The sequence below is a fragment of the Chrysochloris asiatica genome, unplaced genomic scaffold (assembly GCF_000296735.1).
Source record: "Chrysochloris asiatica unplaced genomic scaffold, ChrAsi1.0 scaffold00079, whole genome shotgun sequence".
Lineage (NCBI taxonomy): Eukaryota > Metazoa > Chordata > Mammalia > Afrosoricida > Chrysochloridae > Chrysochloris > Chrysochloris asiatica.
In genome coordinates, this window is record NW_006408597.1 from 11,700,829 (window position 1) to 11,719,621 (window position 18,793).

Genomic DNA, 18,793 nt, shown 5'->3' on the forward strand with positions numbered 1-18,793 from the left:
TGATCCCAGTTAAGCATTTGGGATGGGAGGTGGAAGAGTGTGTGCCATGATTATGTTGAAATTGTGAATTATATAATTATTTAAATAAACTAACAAAAATTCCTTCTATAGCAGCCTTTTAGTTTTGAAAATGACAATGCTTTGCAAGAAAATCCAAAGTTCAGAGACAAAAAAACAAAACAAAATAACCACTCAAGAGGAAAAACATAACTAAAGAGGATTTATTTTGAACTGAGAGTTTACCTTGAAGACATGACTAAATTTTGTCACTACTACCCACCCCCATTCATCTCATAGAAGGGTTAATACAGTGAAATGTTATAAAGTAGATATGAACATCTTAAGAGGATTGGAACCAACATTAACTGACAACTTTCTTCTAAGCCATCATAAAAATGTTAAAGTAGAAAAAAAAAAAGAAAAGAAAAAGGAGAAGTGGGGAGCAATGGGGATTTTAGATGGAACAAAATCCTCATATGTCATCTAATACATTCAATCCTGGCTAGAGTGTAACAAAATGGAAACAGGACTACTATAATACAAAACTCCCACTACAACACACTGTACACACCTGTGTTCCAAGCCCACCCCCCCAACCCCTTATTGCTTCCAACTCTACTATTTCCCAGCCTGTTGAGCCTGCCGACGAAGGAGCACGTAGATCTTCTCCTTAATCCAATCTTTGTTGTAAGGTTGGTATGTCTGGGTATCAGCTCGGTAACTGAGGAACAAAAGGTTGAAAGTAAGGTTAGAATGGCCAATTACTGTCACATGTTTAAAGCCCCAAATTATAACTTCCCAATGATGGCAACATGTGTATGTCCATGCATGGATTTAATGAAAAGTTCTGAGCTGATTTTCACAGCCATGGAATTTTAAGTGATACTATAACTTCTTATCACCAAATACAATCTTAAAGTGGAAAAAGAAACTAAGATCTAGATATGATAAGTTAAATGCTCAATGCGTTAACATATCTACTACTTTTTGACAGTGTATGTGTCCCTTCTTCTAGCTATTATTTTATGGTTCTTCTAGTAATTAAAAACAACCACTAGTATGAACTTCAGATATGTATACTTATTTAGAATGTACTGTATTTTAGGATTTGCTTTTTCAAATAATACTAGAGGTCAACCAATTAACCCAGTTATGTTTAGGGGAATAAATAATAGGAGAAAACATCCTACCTGGCCTTGAAACTTGAAATCTACCTATTTATTTAAATAAAAAATTCACTTTTGGGAGCCAAAACTAAACCTAGAGTTTTAAAACAGAAAAAGCAGTTAAGTGTCCCAAGATTTTAAACACAATCACATTGTTTCAAAGCCATGTGCCCCATCTGATGGAAAGACTGCATAGCATTCTAGAGGCTACAATGAGTTTGCCTAGAAAGGTAACTCAAGAATAGCCCTGATGTGTCAGTTACCGTCTTTTTATAGCTAGAAGTTTAACTTTTCAGCAAGACATTATAAATAAAAGTGGTGATTATAATTAACACCTATAAAAAAGTTACAAAATACAATAAAGAATTGTTTTAAGTGCACATGAGAACTAATTCAATCCTGTGCGCAACCTACTGGAATAGATACAAACCAGGCAGAAAATCCTTGAAATAATTTGGTCTGGTCCTGCCAAGACAACTGCAGCTTCAGCCATATTGTTGTTAGGTTCCATTGAGTTGGTACTGACTTACAGCAACCTTATGACACAACAGAACGAAACACTGCCCAGTCCTGGGCCAACCTCACACCAATGCTGCCACTTTCCCAATGAAAGTGCCAAGCTAAAGCCCACTGATGCTGCCACTTTCCCAATCCATCTTGCTGGGGGTGGGGGTGGGGTGGGGTGGGGGTGAGTGTGTCTTCCTCTTTTTCTCTGATCTTCCACCTTACTAAACATGATATCCTTCTCCAGCGACTGGTCCCTCCTGTCTGAAGTATGAGAGACAAAGGTTGGCTATCTTGGGCTCCAAGGAGCACTCTGGCTGCATTTCGTCCAACACAGATCTATTGGTTCTTTTGGCAGCCCATGGCACTTTCAATATTCTCCTCCAACACCATAACTCCAAGGCATCAATTCTTCCATGGTCTTCCTTATTCACTGTCCAGCTTTCACATATTGTTAAGTACTGTGGAGTTGGTTCCTACTCATAGTGACCCTGCACAGGGTTTCCAAGGCTGTAAATCTTTATGGGAGCAGAATGCCTCATCTTTCTCCTGTGGACAGCTGGTAGTTTCAAACTGCTGACCTTGTGGTTGATAGCCTGACTTGTAACCACTACACTATTCGCGTATTGTTGTTGTTAGGTGCCATCGAGTCGGTACCAACCCATAGCAACCTTATGCAGCACAGCAGAACAAAACACTGCCTGATCCTGGGCCAACCTCACTATCGTTACCACGCTTGAGTCCATCGATGCTGCCACTTGGCCTGTCCATCTCGTTGGGGGTCTTCCTCTTTTTCTCTGACCCTCCACCTTACTAAACATGATGTCCTTCTCCAGTGACTGGTTCCTCCTGACAACATGTCCGAAGTATGAGATCAAGTTTAGCCATCATGGCCTCCAAGGGATCCTTCAATATTGTAAATCGAGGCCTGAAATTTTGTTCTGTTCCCTCAGCTTGAGGAATTAGCCTATTAGGGGTGAGTTAATCTGTGACACTGTGGGCTAATGCATCAGACTGCAAAGCTGTTTGAACTGCAAGGTCAGTGGTTCAAACTCACCCGCTGCTCCTTGAAAACCCTATGGGTCAGAATCTACTCGATGGCACTTAACAACAACAATTAAATGTTTGACCAAATGTAGCGGGCTAATTGATAAGTTGATAATTTTATACGGCCTGCAAAGGATTTATAAGTTTTGGCAGTAAAAAGGTTCCCCACTTCTGTTGCCTAGGGTTTCTATGGTGAGGTTGGTAGGTTTGAACCACCAACATTGCAGTTAGCATTCCAGAGCTTATTCTCCAGTACCATACCAGGAATCCTGAGCTTAAATATTTCTGACTTGAGTCCTGTTAAAGTCACTGAGCTACATACATAAGCTTCAATTTTTGGCAAAGAAAACAAACTCCAAAGCAGGAATGGTTTAATATCATTAATATCATATTCTTCTTTGCCAATGGTAAGGTCAGAATTTAGTTGATAAAAAAAATGCAAAATCTTTCCATTTTACCAAATATTTAATCAGAAAAAGAGAAACATTTGACTCTTTACTTATAACGAAGAATATTTTAAAACGCCAAACAACTGTCTTTTAATATCCTCTGTTCAGAGATGATGACGTGGAGCAATGGAGCAGCTGGAGACTTTAGATCCAGAGAGGGAGAGCAACTGTGTGCTGAAGACCTGGGGGGCACGGGGGAAGGATTGCATGGAGGGAATTGTAACCATGGCAATGACACGATATATGATAGAATGAATGTAAAACCAATGTTCTCCCATGTAAACTATCACATAATTCACAATAAAACATTAAAAAAAAAAAAAAAAATCCTCTGTTCATACTTCTGTTCTACTTCAGGTTAATCTGCTCTTCTTCAAGATAAAGTAGAATAGACAGCTTTTTAAAATACAATGTTTATATTAACACTGGAAGAAGGATTAAAAAAGGAACAGAATTTTTCAAAACCGTATCTGGGCACGATAGTCTTAGTTTTAGAATGTTACTCCCAACACAATCACTTTGGCTTATGAACACTTAGGAATCCATCATGCTATTTTTCAACTCATGAAATAGTAATAATATTCCCTCTTTATGGACAGCTACGTATTGATGGTTGTTAACTGGCACTTGAACAGGAGGCAATTAAATGTTAAGTACATTAATAAAATATCTAGCCAGTGCACAGAGGAATCCTTGAGCCTATTGCTATGGTCAGTGAATGTAGGCTTATATAGGAATAGAAGCTGCAGGTCAGCACACCTCTCCTGTCTTCCTCATCAGGAGTTGTTGTTGTGTTAAGTGCTTTTCAATTGTTCCAACCCACAGCAACTCTGTATACGGTACCCAAGGAGCAGCTGGTGAGCTTGAACCACCAACTTTCTGGTTCAAATCGACTTTGCATTCCAGTGCATTAAACACTAAGGATGGAAACGTACCGTCTGTAAGCAGGAGACAGTGTGCACATTCAAATGCTGCTATTAAATTTTATAAAAAGCTTATTTTAAAACAACACAAACTATGAATGAGAAAAATGTGAACAAAATCCGTATTTTTGACTTTAAATATAGAAAATACCAGTCCTTCACGCCTAAAGTTCACTGTTGACACATGGTCGGTTTGCCCTGGGTTTAATTACTCATAAAGTAGAACCTTATTTATTCTACTTCCGCCTATACTGGATTAAAAAAACAAATAAAACCAATCAAGAAGAGTACAAAAAAGATGGTGGATCGGGTGGAAGTGCAGTTAGGAGCTCTGTCAACAACAACACAGAATACAGGACCAAGCAGGCTCAGGGATGGTCCCAGAACTCTGAACCAAATATAAAGGAATATTTATTTAGAAGCTTGGAAGGCTTACAACAGCTAGGGGAATTTGTAGCAGAAGCAAGAAATCCATTGTTTTCTAATTCAAGACGCTCAGCTGCTCCAGGAGCCGCCATCTTGGGTGAGACCAAGCAGGGGAAGGATCCAATCAGCCACGAACACCTGACAGAACCACGGAGATAAAGGTGTGGACATTCTTTTCTTTTGGTATATGTTCATTGGTCCCTTGTTGTCTGTGTACCTCCATTCTGGTGATATAGGGGTGCCTGGACTAGTGGACACCCCAGCCCCACCCTCTGAGGGTTCTACTACACATGCATACAGATCTCCTTTAAATTTAAAGAGACAGTTTCCACTTAAAACCAAACGGCCACAGCCAGCCCTGAACTGTTTATAACTAGGAAAAAAACAGGCCTGAATGGGGATTGTGGAGTGGGACAGGCAGACAAAAAAGGAAATATGCCGAAAATTAAATCCTAAGTTACGTCAAAAGGACCAATAGTGGCATCTTGAAATTTCTCAAGAAGAGTGAAAAGGGAAGCCCATTTCATGATCACATCTACCTGGAGGCAATCAGAAAGCATAAAAAATACCAAAATACACCATCTAAGTATTAAGTCCATAGATAACCCTTGAATATGTGCCCAAAACAGAAGCAGATGACTGTATCTGCACATGTCCAGAAACGAGATAAAGTGACTGAGGCAAATGAGCTGGAAGAACACCTACACTGGAAGATGGGCAGGCTTTGGAAATGCCTGAGAAGGAATTCAGAAAATGATTATAAAAGGCATCAAAACACTAGGAAGAAGGAGAAACAGACTTCAGAATATTTAGTCACTGAAAACTTTATGAATAGCTGTGGAACACTATCAGCATCAGACTGTCCGATATAATGCCAGAAGATGAGCCCCTCAAGTTAGAAGGCACTTAAAATGTAAGTGGGGAAGAGGTGCCTCCTCAAAGTAGGGTTGACCATGATGATGCAAATGGAATAAAAGTTCTGGGACCTTCATTTGCTGATGGAGAACAACTCAAAATGAAGATTTCTAGCTGTAAAAATCCATTAATAATCAGAACATCGAATGCACTAAGTATGAATCTAGGAAAACCAGAAATTGTAAAAATAGGAAATGGAACCTATAAACATCAGTATTCTACGTGTTAGTGAACTAAAACGGAATGGTAGTGGCAATTTTGAATCTGACAGTCATATGGGTTACTATGCCAAGAATCACAAATTGAAGAGGCAGAACATCACATTCATCATCAAAAAGAACTTATCATGATCTGTCATAAAGGACAATGCTGTCTGTGATATGGTACCCATACACCTACAAGGAAGACCAGTTACTACAACTAAAGACACTGATGAGATTAAAGAATTCTACTAACTTCTCCAGTCTGAAATTGATCAAACATACAATCAATATGTATTGATAATTACTGGAGATTGGAATGCAATGGTTGCAAAGAGGAAGGATAAGTAGTTGGCAGCTAGGCCTTGGTGATAGAAACGATGCTGGAGATCACATGATAGAATTTTGCAAGACCATTGATTTCTTCACTGCAAATACCTTCTATAAACAACATAAAAGTGACTAGACTCATGGACTTCACCAAATGAACACACAGAAATCAAACTGACTATACCTGTGGAAAGAGATAGTGGAAAAGTTCCATACCAGTCAAAACAAGGCCAGGAGAATACTGCACAACAGATCATCAATACTGCTCACATGCAAGTTCAGGCTGAAGCTGAAGAAATTAAATTAAGTCCACGAGAGCCAAAATATGACCTTGAATATATCCCACCTGAATTTAGGGTTCATGTGAAGAACACACGTATTGCATTGGACACTAAGGATCAAAGACCAGAGAGTTGTGGGATGACATCAACAATATCATACAGGAAGAAAGCACAAGAAAGAAGGAAAAGATCAAAATGGATGTCAGAAGGCTCTGAAACTTACTCAGCAGCGTAGAGATGCCATAGCAAATGAAAGAAATGAGGAGGTACAAGAGCTGACCAGAAAACTTCAAAGGTTGGCTCAAGGAGACAAAACCAAGTTTATAATGAAATGTGCAAAGACCTGGAGTCAGAAACCAAAAGGGAAGAAACATGCTCAGCATTTTTCAAGCTGAGGGAACTGAGGAAAAAATTCAAACCTCGGACTTGCAGTACTGATCGATTCTATGTGCAAAATAATGAAAGATGCAGAAAGCATTAAAAGAAAATGGAAGGAACACACAGTCACTGCATCAAAAAGAAACGGTCAATGCTCAAACACTTCAAGATACCTCTTGAAGAGATCAAGCAAATGATTAAGAGCCAACGATCCTGAAGGATGAAGTCTAAGGTGCACTGAATGAATCCAAGGCTCCATGTATTGACAGAAATCACAATGAAATCTTTCAACCAAGTGATACAGCACTGGAGGCACTCACTTATCTATGCCAAGAAAATTGGAAGACAGTTACCTCACCAACGGACTGGAAGAGATCTGTATTTGTGCCCATTCCAAAAGAAATAACCCAATAGAATGTGGAAATCATCAGACAATTATATCATTGATATCCCAAGTGAGTAAAATTTCATTAAAGATAACGCAAAAATTGCCTCAACCATACATTTCCAGAGGTTCAAGTTGGATTCAGGAGAGGACAGGGAATGAGGGATTATCATTGCTGATGTCAGTTGGATCTTGGCTGAAAGCAGAGAATGCCAGAAAGATGTTTACCTGTGCTTTATTGACTATACAAGGCTTTCAACTGAGTGGATCATGACAAGCTATGGACAACACTGCAAAGTATGAGTATTCTGAAACACTTAATTGTGCTCAAGGAATCTGCATATGGACCAAGAAGCAGGGAATACCAAATGGTTTAAAATTAGAAAAAGTGTACGCCAGGGTTGTATTTTTTCACCATACTTATTCAACCTGTATGCTGAGCAAATAATATGAGAAGCTGGATTATATGAAGAAAAACATGGCATCAGGATTGGAGGAAGACTCATTAACTACCTGTGATATGCAGATGATGCAACCTTGCTTGCTGAAAGGGAAGAGGACTTAAAGATCAAGGACCACAGCCTTCACTATGGGTTACATCTCAAGGTAAAGAATACAAAAATTCTCACCTCTGGACAATAAAGAACATTCATACAAATGGAGAAATGATTTAAACTGTCAAGGACTTCCTTTTGTTCAGATCAACCATCAACACTCATGGAAGCAACAGTCAGGAAATCAAAAGACTTATTGCATTAGGCAAATCTGCTGCACAAGACCTCTTTAAAGTATTTAACAGCAAAGATGTCAGTTTGATGACTAAGGTATGCCCAACCCAAACCATATAAAAGTCGGACAGTGAATAAGGAAGACCGTAGAAGAATTGATGCATTTGAGTTATGGTGTTGGAAGAGAATATTGAAAGTACCATGGGCTGCCAAAAGAATAAACACATCTGTGTTGGAAGAAGTACAGCCAGAGTGCTCCATGGAAGGCAGGATGGCCAGACTTTTGTCATTAGAGAAGGACATCATGTTTGGTTAAGTGGAGGGTTGGAGAAAACCAGGAAGATCCCTACTAAGATGGACTGGCACAGTGGCAGCAGCAATGGGCTTTGTAGCAACGACTGTGAGGCGCAGGACTGAGCAGTGTTTTCTTCTGTTGAGCATAGGGTTGCTATTAGTCAGTATCAACTTGATTGCACCTAACAGCAAAGATTTACAGTTTCAAACACCCTATAAAGGGTTTTGTATGAGCTAGAACTGACTTGAGGGCATACAACAGTAGCAGCAGCTGTGTTACACAAGCACTTGATCCTCACAAGTAGTCCTGTGAGGTAAAGCTTATCAAATTTAACAAATGAGGAAGCTGAGATGTAGCAAATTTGCCCAAGGGAGTTAGTGAAGAGCCAGGAATCAGACTATGTCTAATTCCAACTACAGATAGCTCTTAATCATTGCCTCCTAAAAGAGTTAAAGCATGATTCTTGGCTTTAAGCAACTTCCCACCTACTGGGAATGAGTACTACATCCCAAAGCATCACGATTAGAGACCATATATATATCTCAGTGACTTTAATAAAATCACAAAGCCACTAACTAAAAAACTTAAAATCCAGAATTCACTCAAAGAATGAAGTGAGGATACTGTCACATATTAAAAACAAAACACACACACACACACAACCCCCCCACGAAATTTGTGTCAACAAGTTGATTCTTACTCACAGTACCCTAATAGGATAAAACAGAACCACCTCATAGAATTTTCCAAGTCTGTAATCTCTGATGCAAGCCAACTGCCACATCTTTCCCCCACAGAGATGTTTGACCTATCAGTTAGCAGAGGAATGCTTAGGCACAGTATCTCTAGGCCTTTTTTTGTCATGCTTACCTCGGTTAAAATCTTATGTTAAAACTATGTGCTAACTGAAACATCTACTCCATTTTTAAGTTCAGGTGTGGTAATTTCTACATACAACAAAATATATTTTAGTCCTGGATAAGTACTGAAACTGCAAGGCTGGCAGTTCAAACCAACCAGCTGCTCCGTGGAAACCCTACACTGAGTTAGAACTGACTCGATGGCACTTTAATAGTTACGTTTCATTAGACAGTTAACGTCAAGATTCTGAGAATGTAGTTGTTGCAAAACTGAGCATGAAATAAGCCGTATTAGATCCTTTCACTTGCCTTCAGACTTCTATCAATTAAGAATATAGCTCTCTAATGATCAACCTGGAGTCCTAGTGTGGTGCTGTGGGTTAATGCACTGGAATGCAGTCGGTTTGAACTGCAAGGTAGGTGGTTCAAGCTTATTAGCTGCTCCTAGGAAACCCTATGCAGGGTCGCTATGGGTTGGAACTAACTCGACGGCACTTAACAACGATTAACCCAGGAGTCCACGGTTAAGTCAAGTAACTAATAACCAAAAGGCTGACTGTTTGAACCCATCCAAAGCAGCTTGGAAATCAGGATTGGTGATTTTGGATCAAGGTTACAACCTTAAAGGGTTGCCATGAGCCACAATCTACTTAATGGCCACCAGCAATGGTTAAACCCAAGGAGGAAGGAAAATTATCAGTAATTTAAAAGCACAGCAACAAAATCTTTCCACGTAGGATTTGCAACCAAGTAGGAAACAGGCAGTAGTGCCCAGCTCTGAGATGGCAGCTGATCATGTTGCTTTGAATGTGTGTCAGATAGTCACCATCTGAGTGGGCCATTGCTGCCCGTTTCCTACTCAGACCACAATCTGACATCGCAGGAAATTTAGCTGCTATGCAATATGAACTCTGCCTTTGTTTCTGTCTTTGAAGTCTTGTCCACGAACTGTCTGTAGTAGGACCTGTGTGTTTTTCACTAGTGCTCCTTCAGCTTCTTGCACAGAGCTTGGCATGCAGTAAGTATTCAAAACCAGCAGACTGAAGATCACCACATTATAAGGTATTTCTATTTTGTTTTGTAAAATTAGATACTTCCACATAGCGTAGAGGAATAACACTGGACTGATAACCACAAGGTCAGCAGTTCAAAAATCTACCAGCTACTCCTTGGGAGAAAGATGAGGCTTTCTGTGCTCATACAGAATCACAGCCTCGGAAACCCTAGACAGACAGGGTTGCTGTGAGTTGGAACTGACTCGGTGGCACACAACCACCACTTAGTCTCTCATGCAAAAATGTTAAGAAGGACTTTAGCAGCATAGTAGTTATGAACGGGGCTACTAACCTAAAGGTCAGCAGTTTGAAACTACCAGCTGTTCCGTGGGAAAAAGCTGAGGCTTTCTGCTCCCATAAAAATTCAGAGCCTCAGAAACCCTATACAAGGTCGCTATGAGTTAGAACCGACCCCATGGCACACCACCACCACATCATCATTTCATGCTTTTTGGTGACAATGGTGATAAGCAAGTTATAAATACTACACTTCACTTCTACATACAAGTTTGTTTTACATACATGTTTTAAAAGCAGTGGTATGAAAAGACAATAATGTTAGTTTTCATCCAAAGCTGAAAGCTTTCAGAAATGACTAAAGTTGTTAATTAGCATTCTTTCTGCATACTAATTGCACCAAATAGCCAAGCTCTTTTGGTTTTCCTCTGCCTTCTGTTTGATGACTATGTTGCAAGTTGAGTTATAGAGAGAGGAAATGCAAGCTACTACAGAAGACTCATGGAGCTCTGGTAGCGTAGTGGTTAGGAATTGGGCTGCGAACTGCAAGGACAGAAGTTTGAAACTATTAGCTACTATACGGGAGAAAGATGAGGCTTTCTGCTCCCATAAAGATTTACAGCCTCGGAAACCCTGTTCAAGGTCGCTATGGGTCGGAACCGACTCGATGGCACTTAACAACAACAACAATATACGACTCAACAGTGGTGAGGTTGTCTCAGGATCAGGCAGTGTTTTGTTCTACTGTGCCATAAGTTGCTATGAGTCAGTACCGACTTGATGGCACCTAACAACAACAACAACAACAACAACAACAACAATAAAAGACTCAAAGTGCAAAGATCATTGCCAGGCACATAGTGAGCAACCAATACTAAAACCCACCTCAAGTAAACACATAAACAATAGAAAAATACAATTTATAATAGATGGTGGTAAATACTTACACAAGACAGCTGAGGTCTGCCAGATCATCAATAAAATCAAACAACTGACTGATATCATATGTGATTGAGGGACTGTTGGGATTCATTCTCTTCAGATGTTCTTCATACATTTTACAAACACCTAAGACAGAGGGAAGAACCCAAAAATCATACCATTGTGTAAACTTCTATATATGAGCAATGTTACATATTAGTATCCTAAGATTTTTATTTTTATGAAGTTGGACTGGGAAATGTTAGGTTGATAGTATTTGCTTTAATTATTGTGATTAGCAACTTTTTAAAAACAAATTCACCAGACTGCTAACAATTTCATGAGATAGTATATGAAGTGGTTACTTCAAACCACTGACACTAAAGGGACTTCCAACTTGATGGACTGTAATAACAAAGCCTCAGAGTAAGTAAGGAAAAGTACCACACTTGGGAATGATGAATGACAAATAAATGCTTCCCTATTCTTGGTGTTGCAGTCTTGGTGCAGTGCTGTAGGATAAGCAATGAACCTAAACGTCGGTTTGAGCAGCAAGGTCAGTGGTTCAAACACAGTAGCTGCTCCTCGGAAACCCTACACAAGGTCACTATGAGTCAGAACCAACTTGACAGCACTTAACAACATTCATGGTGTAAAGCTGTAGGGTAAGCACTGGACTGATAACCATGAGGTTAGTAATTCAAACCCACCAGCTACTCCTTGGAAACTCTACACCAGGTTACCGTGAATCAGAACTAACTCCACAGCACTTAACAATTTTTCTTAAATTCTGATGCATTGGAAAAAAAAAAAGATTTTAAAATGAACAAGAAAGGAAGAGATTAAATTCAGCAGGATATTTTAAGATTCTAGACTTTAGATTTAGACATCCTGAATTCCAGATCTGCCCTTTACTGAAAAGTCTTATGCAAATGACTCAATCTTGAACCTTACCTCTCAAAATACGGATTAAAATAGTACCTCTTCACAGAGTTGTACGAATCATGTGAGATAATGTATATACAGAATTAGCCTAATGGAGTACTGGTGTGGCAATGTGGGTTAATGTGTTGAACTGCAAAGCTGTTTGCACTGCAAGGTCGGCGGTTCATGCTCAGCCGCTGCTCCTCAGAAATCCTATACAGGGTTGCTACTGGGTTAGAACCAACTCGATGGCACTTATTGTTGTTTTTAAGTGCCATGGAGTTGGAGAGAGACCCTGTATAGGGTTACGAACTGGGCTAACCCTCAAAGTCAGCAGTTCAAAACTACCAACTGTTTCGTGGGAGAAAGACGAGGCTTTCTGCTCCCATAAAGACTTACAGCTGCGGAAACCCTCCTGTACAGGGTTGCTATGAGTTGGAACTGATTCCAATGCATACCACCACCACCATTATAGGCTTTCCAAAAAACAGCAGGTGACTTTGAATGGCTGACCTTACATTTAGGAACCCAGCGCTTAACATACTGTGCCGCAGGACTCCAGGTTAGGGTGCAGAGTGTATGTTAAGTGCCGTCTAGTCAGTTCAGACTCATAGCAACCCTGTGTAGTTTCCACGGAGCAGCTGATGAATTTGAACTGCTGACCTTGTGGTACAAACTAACTTTGGACTCCTATACAAATTGGTATAGAATTCAAAATATAGCTATAAATATAAAAGAATGAGCAAAATCACTGACAGCAAGCCCCCATTATTACCCTAATTATTTAAGAGCTTTTATTCATTTTTCTTCAGTGAGACACTCTTCTCTCATTTCTCCTATCAATTACTACTTTTAAGATGACCACAATTAATAAAAAAGTGATATAATATCTCCAATGTCCTAATCAAAGATAGTATTTAGCCATAAAGCTGCCAAGCAACTTGCTTAGGGTTTTTGATCGCTACTGGTACACTACACAAACCAGAGAATATAACTCATGCCTTAATGACAAGTACGGGTGTCAAGAAAGCAACAGACTTTCTTCTTAGCATGTAAAAAAATATTAGAGCAAATCCATTGGCAACCAGAAAGGAAAAGTGCCTGCTCCTGGCATAGCGCTGTAGGATCAGTACTGGACTGCAAACCACAAGGTCTGCAGTTCAAACTCACCAGCTGCTCCTTGGAAACCCTATACAGGGTCGCTATGAGTTGGAACCGACTTGATGGCACGTAACATGACCCTATGCAAGGTTGCTACGGGTAGGAACCAACTCGAAGGCACTTAACAAATATATCATAACCAACTCGAGGGTACCCACTGTTATTTTTAAACAATTGAAAAAGTCTAACCCAGTTGTTTTTTTGTTCAGCAACAGTGAAGGTTTATATGGCAGATTACCAGTTTTATACTCAACAAATCACACTGATTCTCATTTCAATGACTGCAACCACCCACAATATACCACCACCACTTATATCTCACTTCCTCTCCTAATTCTTGTTTCCATTCCCAACTCTTCTGAATTTTATCCTTAGGCAAACAAATGCTATCCCTTTAAGGAGCTCTGGTAGCATAGTGGTTACAGTTGGGCTGTTAACCTCAAGGTTAGCAGTTTGAAGTTTTCTGCTCTCCTAAAGATTGACAGCCTTAGAAAACCTATACAGAGATCGCTATGAGCTGGGACTGACTCCACATCTCAAATGGTTGACTGTTCCACAGCATGCATGTCACGAGTGCTGTTGCCCCCTACATACTTATCTAGTGTTTGATAGAAACTGAGCTTCAAGGGTTGAGTTCAGTTTCAAGCCCTGAATGATGAGCAAGGGCCAGTCTTTGGTTTCCCTACAGTTTCTTTCTGACCTAAGTGTGGTCTTTTTTCTATGTTTGAGTTTTGTTTCATATGTTCTCCCATTCTATCTAGAGCATCCTAATGTCATATCTTTCAGAGCAGTTGGTAGTGGTAACCAGGCACCATCTAATTCCTCTGGTCTCAGGGTCATGGTGACTGACGTTTCCTTGTTCCATCAGTCCATCACACTAATTGATTCCAAACAGTTTTGATTTTCAGCACTGCTCCCCGCCCTCCCTCCAACCAACAGCTGCAACTTAAGGTGACTACTTATGATCCCAGGTGCTATTTACCAAAGTAGGATGTAGAACATCGCCAACGTGGACTACATTACACCAACTGACCATGGTGTACCCCAAGACCATGGTCCTGAGCCCCAAGCCCAGCAACTCATTCTCTCAAGGTATTTGGCAATGCTTAAGAAGTTTTCATAATTTTGTTCCAGGTGCTGCAAGATAAAGCACTGGACCTCAAGGCTGTGTTGAACAAGGTAGGCGCTTTCAATTCACCAGCCACTCTTGGAAACTCTACGAGGTCACTATGAGACAGAATCAACTCAAAGGTACTTAACAACATGCTCTACCACAGTAGTGTCCCAGTGTAGTTCTGTAGGATAAGCACTGGACTGCTAACCACAAGGTCAGCAATTGAAACCCACCAGCCATTCCTCAGAAATCTTACACAGGATCACTATGAGTCAGAACTGACTCGAATGCACTTAATAACATGATCCACCACATTTAAGGATCTGTTTGCAGCAAAGATAAATACCCATGTATTTTGTCACACCTGTATCTATCCCTTCAGCCGGTGTACTAGCCATGCACCTACTTGTACATTACTGTTATTGCAGTATTTACCTCTTCTCTTTTCAACTCCTGCCTATATCATTCTTCTGCCAACTTTCAACAAGATAACATATCTACTCTGTAGGGCAGCGAATTGCTCTCCCTTCCCTCCTTCTATCAGTAAACATCAAAGAACTGTCTTAGCATGGAAACCTTTTCTTGACTTTCTACAATAGTGTTTCATATAATATTTGTCTTTTTTTTTTTGGTCAATTAATTTCACTTAGCATAACGTCCTCTAGGTCCATCCATGTTATGGGATGTTTTGCAGATTCATCGTTATGCAACGCTGTATGCCATTTCTGTGTGTATGTACCAATGTTTGCCTATTTGTTCTGCTACTGATGGACATTTAGACTATCCCCACCTTTTGTTATTGTGAACATGGGTGTGCATATATCTATTCTTGTCACAGCTCTTATTTCTTGAGGCTATATACCAAATAGTAGGGTTGCTGGGCTATACAATATTTCTGTTCCCACTACTGTTTTCCACATTTTATAATCTCACCAGTAGTAGAGGGTCCCAGTCCTGCACACCCTTGCCAGTATTAGGTTTTCTGAACAACGTCAATTCAAATCCACCAACTGCTCCTTAGAAACCCTATACAGGAGTGCTATGAGTAGGAACCTACTCCACAACACTTAGCAAATTAATTTTTAACCCATCTAGTTTTAAATACCATATTTCTGCACATAATGCAAATACACATATAGGTGTAGTTAGTTTGGAGGAAATAAAAAAAAGAGCATAATGCATTGTTATTTTGTGTAAAAATACATGCATTAACTCACCCCCGTGGCTCAATTTCAGTTAAGCGATAGTTATTGTTATTGTTACATGCCATCGAGTTAATTCTGACTCATAGGGTTTCCAAGGAGCAACTGGTGGGTTTGAACCACCAACCTAGTGGTTAGCAGTCCAGTGCTTACATTGTTATTAAGTGCCACTAAGTTGGTTCAGACTCATAGTGACCCTGTATAGTTTCCAGGGTAGGTTTGTACCATTAACCTTGTGTTTAGCAGTCCAGTGCTTATGTTGTTGGTAAGTGTCAGACTCACAATGATCCTGTATAGGGTTTCTGTTGAGCGGTCTGTAGGTTTGAATCACCAACCTTGTGGTTGATAGTCCAATGCTGATCCTACAGCGCCACAACAGGAGTCCAGATAGGTGTATGGGGTAGGGGTGGGGATGGGCAATGACATACAATAACATTAGTGAGGTATACACAAAGAATGCTCAACCATTCAAGAGGAAAAGGCCAACATTTACCGAAGGACAAAATTAAGAAGGATGCGGAAAGAAGGTGAAAGGAAACAAGAAACAGGGAGGAAGTGGGTGATTTGTTGAATGTAAAACTGATGATCTGCTCTGTAAACCTACATTATATTTTCAAGTTAAAAACAAACATGCATTTTACATATGAAAATACAGTCGTCAGCAGATTTAGGCACATATCTTGCAGTAATAATAAAGTGATAGAAGATTTTTACAGGGAGAAGCGAATAATAGACAATGTGGTAGCAAGGTGTTAGATGCACAACTGATTTACTTAGTATGATTAGGCATAAAGATGAACCCAATTCGTAAAGGTCCAATCTATGTATTCTGGTCTGTTTACTGAGGAAAAAAACACATTAGGATCTAGTAGGTTCCTTCAAGTTTTTTATATTTTTTAAATGCATAAAAAGATTATAGTGATCTGGTTCCATTTACCTTTATTCATCAAGTTAATTTTTATTTTCTAACATTCTGATGGGCTGTAACTAAACCTCAACAGTTTCTATCATCTGTTAAATAAGTATGTTCAGAAGGTATTCTGGAGTTTGCTGTAACAACTCAACAGTGCTTGAGTTTAACCAGGCCATAAAAAGGATACTTGTAACATAGTTTTAGAGCACAAACAATGCCAGGCTTTCCAAAGTCATTCATTATACTCTATGAAGTGCAAAGTAATATTTTCAGGAAAAAAACGGTATGTATATTTTATGTTTCAAATATTAAGTAAATATATTGCTATATACCCACCTCCTGTTCAAATTAATAATTCATAAAATCTGGAGGGAAAAAAAAAATCCAATTCCTGGATGAAATACATTCTAACAATGGATGTCAGGAAAACAAGTAACTCAGAGTTCTAATCTTTGATTAGTATTAAACTTACCTTCCATGCATTCATTCACAGATTCATAGTCAGCATAAGTTCTTCCTTCTGGCCTCTTGGTAGGCTGTACTAGCAAAATGGTGTGAGACTGTGTGGAGAACAAAGGAATTTCAATGTTAAGTTTCTAAAGCATATTTGTGAAATAGTATAAAAATCTCCATTCATGACACTAATGATTGTTGGTCAAACATAATCACATTAGGGTGCGCTTCCACAATATTTATATTTTGTGAATAATTGAGAACAATCTAAACCTAAGGTCTTTAGTCCCCAAATCCTTAATGACTGTTTCTTTCTAAAAATCCCATTACATTTGCTGCCAGTAAGTGCTCAATATATGCTACCTTGCTCAGTTTTTTCCTTCCTGACTCACTCTTCTTCCATCTTATGCCCATATGGAGAGATGATGGGAAAGCATGTGTTTGTTAGTGGATCTATTTTAGTTTCTCAATGTCAGCACTACTGACAGTTTTGGCTAAGTAATTCTGTTGCGGGGTTTGTCTTGGACACTGTAGGATATCTAGTAGCACTCCCGGTGTCTCTACTTACTAGATGACAGTGACATACCCTGTTGTTGTTATGTGCCGTGGAGTTGGTTCTGACTCATAGCGACCCTGTACAGGGTTTCCAAGACTGTAAATCTTTACAGGAGCAGAAAGCCTCATTTTTCTCCCGCGGAACAGCTGGTAGTTTTGAACTGCTGACCTTGCGGTTCGCAGCCCGATTCGTAACCACTACACTACAAGAGCTCCTTAGACAACCAAAAAACAACTCTGTTGTTATGGTGGTTAAGTACTGTGGAGTAGGTTCTGACCCATGGCAACCCTGTAACAAGTTTCTGAGAGCTGGATGGTGAGCTTGAACCATCGAACTTGCGGCTCAAACAATTTTGCAGTCTAAGTCTAGCACATTAACCCACTGTGCCACACCAGAACTCCAAAAAAACTCTGTTGTTAAGTGCCATTGAGTCGGTTCTGACTCATAGCAACCCTGTACAGGGTTTCCGAGGCTGTAAATCCTTACAGGAGCAGAAAGCCTCATCTTTCTCCCACAGAGCAGCTGGTAGTCTCAAACTGCTGACCTTAAGGTTCGCAGCCCGATTTGTAACCACTACGCTACATTGCTAAAAGCCCCTTGGGGGACAAAAACTAAAGCCAGACTGAGAATCATGAGTTGACTGGAATTTTTCCCTAACCAATTTCTGCCAAATATGTATGGCATTAAACGCCAATATGATGCAGCAGCACTATAAACTTAACCACCAATTTTTTTTTTTTAAATTGTACTTGTATTTTTGGACAACCCTCACTCCTCAAAACAAAACAAAAAAAGCTTGTCATAATGATAAGATTTCTAAACTGTTTTGAAATTATCAAAACTTTAATGATAAATTAAACTGGAACTAAGATAGCTGAAACCTTTACTTTCTGAAGATAGCAAATGAAAACGAATGTAGCAAATTATACTCATCCCTCTCCATCTAGAACTGAGTTTTATTCTGATAAAAAGCTTGGAGATTTAAGATCAAAATAGAACTTGGTAAAATGACATGAAAAGTATTTGACTCCTTCTCACTTAAGCAGAACTGTATACAAAAATCTTTCTAAAATAGTGATTAGAGTTGAAGTTAGGTAAAACATTATACTCTGTTTTCTGCAGAAATTCTTGTAAGCCATCAATCTCAAAAGAGTAGCTTCAAAGGTCATTTGCTGATGGAAAAAAAAATTTAAAAATAGAAACCACATAAGCATTTCAGCAATATGGTTTGCCTAGTACATCAACTGCGAACCTTAAGGTCAGCGGTTCGAAACTACCAGCCGTTCCGCAGGAGAAAGATGAGGCTTTCTACTCCCGTAAAGATTTACACCCTCGGAAACCCTGTACAGGGTCGCTATGGGTCGGAACCG

The 18,793-nt window shown here is 39.6% G+C and overlaps 1 protein-coding gene across 1 annotated transcript in view; it reads right to left on the reverse strand.

Moving 5' to 3' along the window:
- Positions 1-207: 207 nt before the first annotated feature.
- The window catches only part of ERH (enhancer of rudimentary homolog (Drosophila)), a 25,293-nt gene continuing 6,707 nt past the window's right edge, over positions 208-18,793 (reverse strand). The window contains exons 2-4 of the mRNA XM_006865581.1: positions 16,887-16,974; positions 11,127-11,247; positions 208-721 (exon numbers count right to left, since the gene is read on the reverse strand). Of these exons, the coding sequence (XP_006865643.1) occupies positions 619-721; positions 11,127-11,247; positions 16,887-16,974 (312 nt within the window). The 3' untranslated portion in view covers positions 208-618. The remainder of the gene's footprint in view (positions 722-11,126; positions 11,248-16,886; positions 16,975-18,793) is intronic.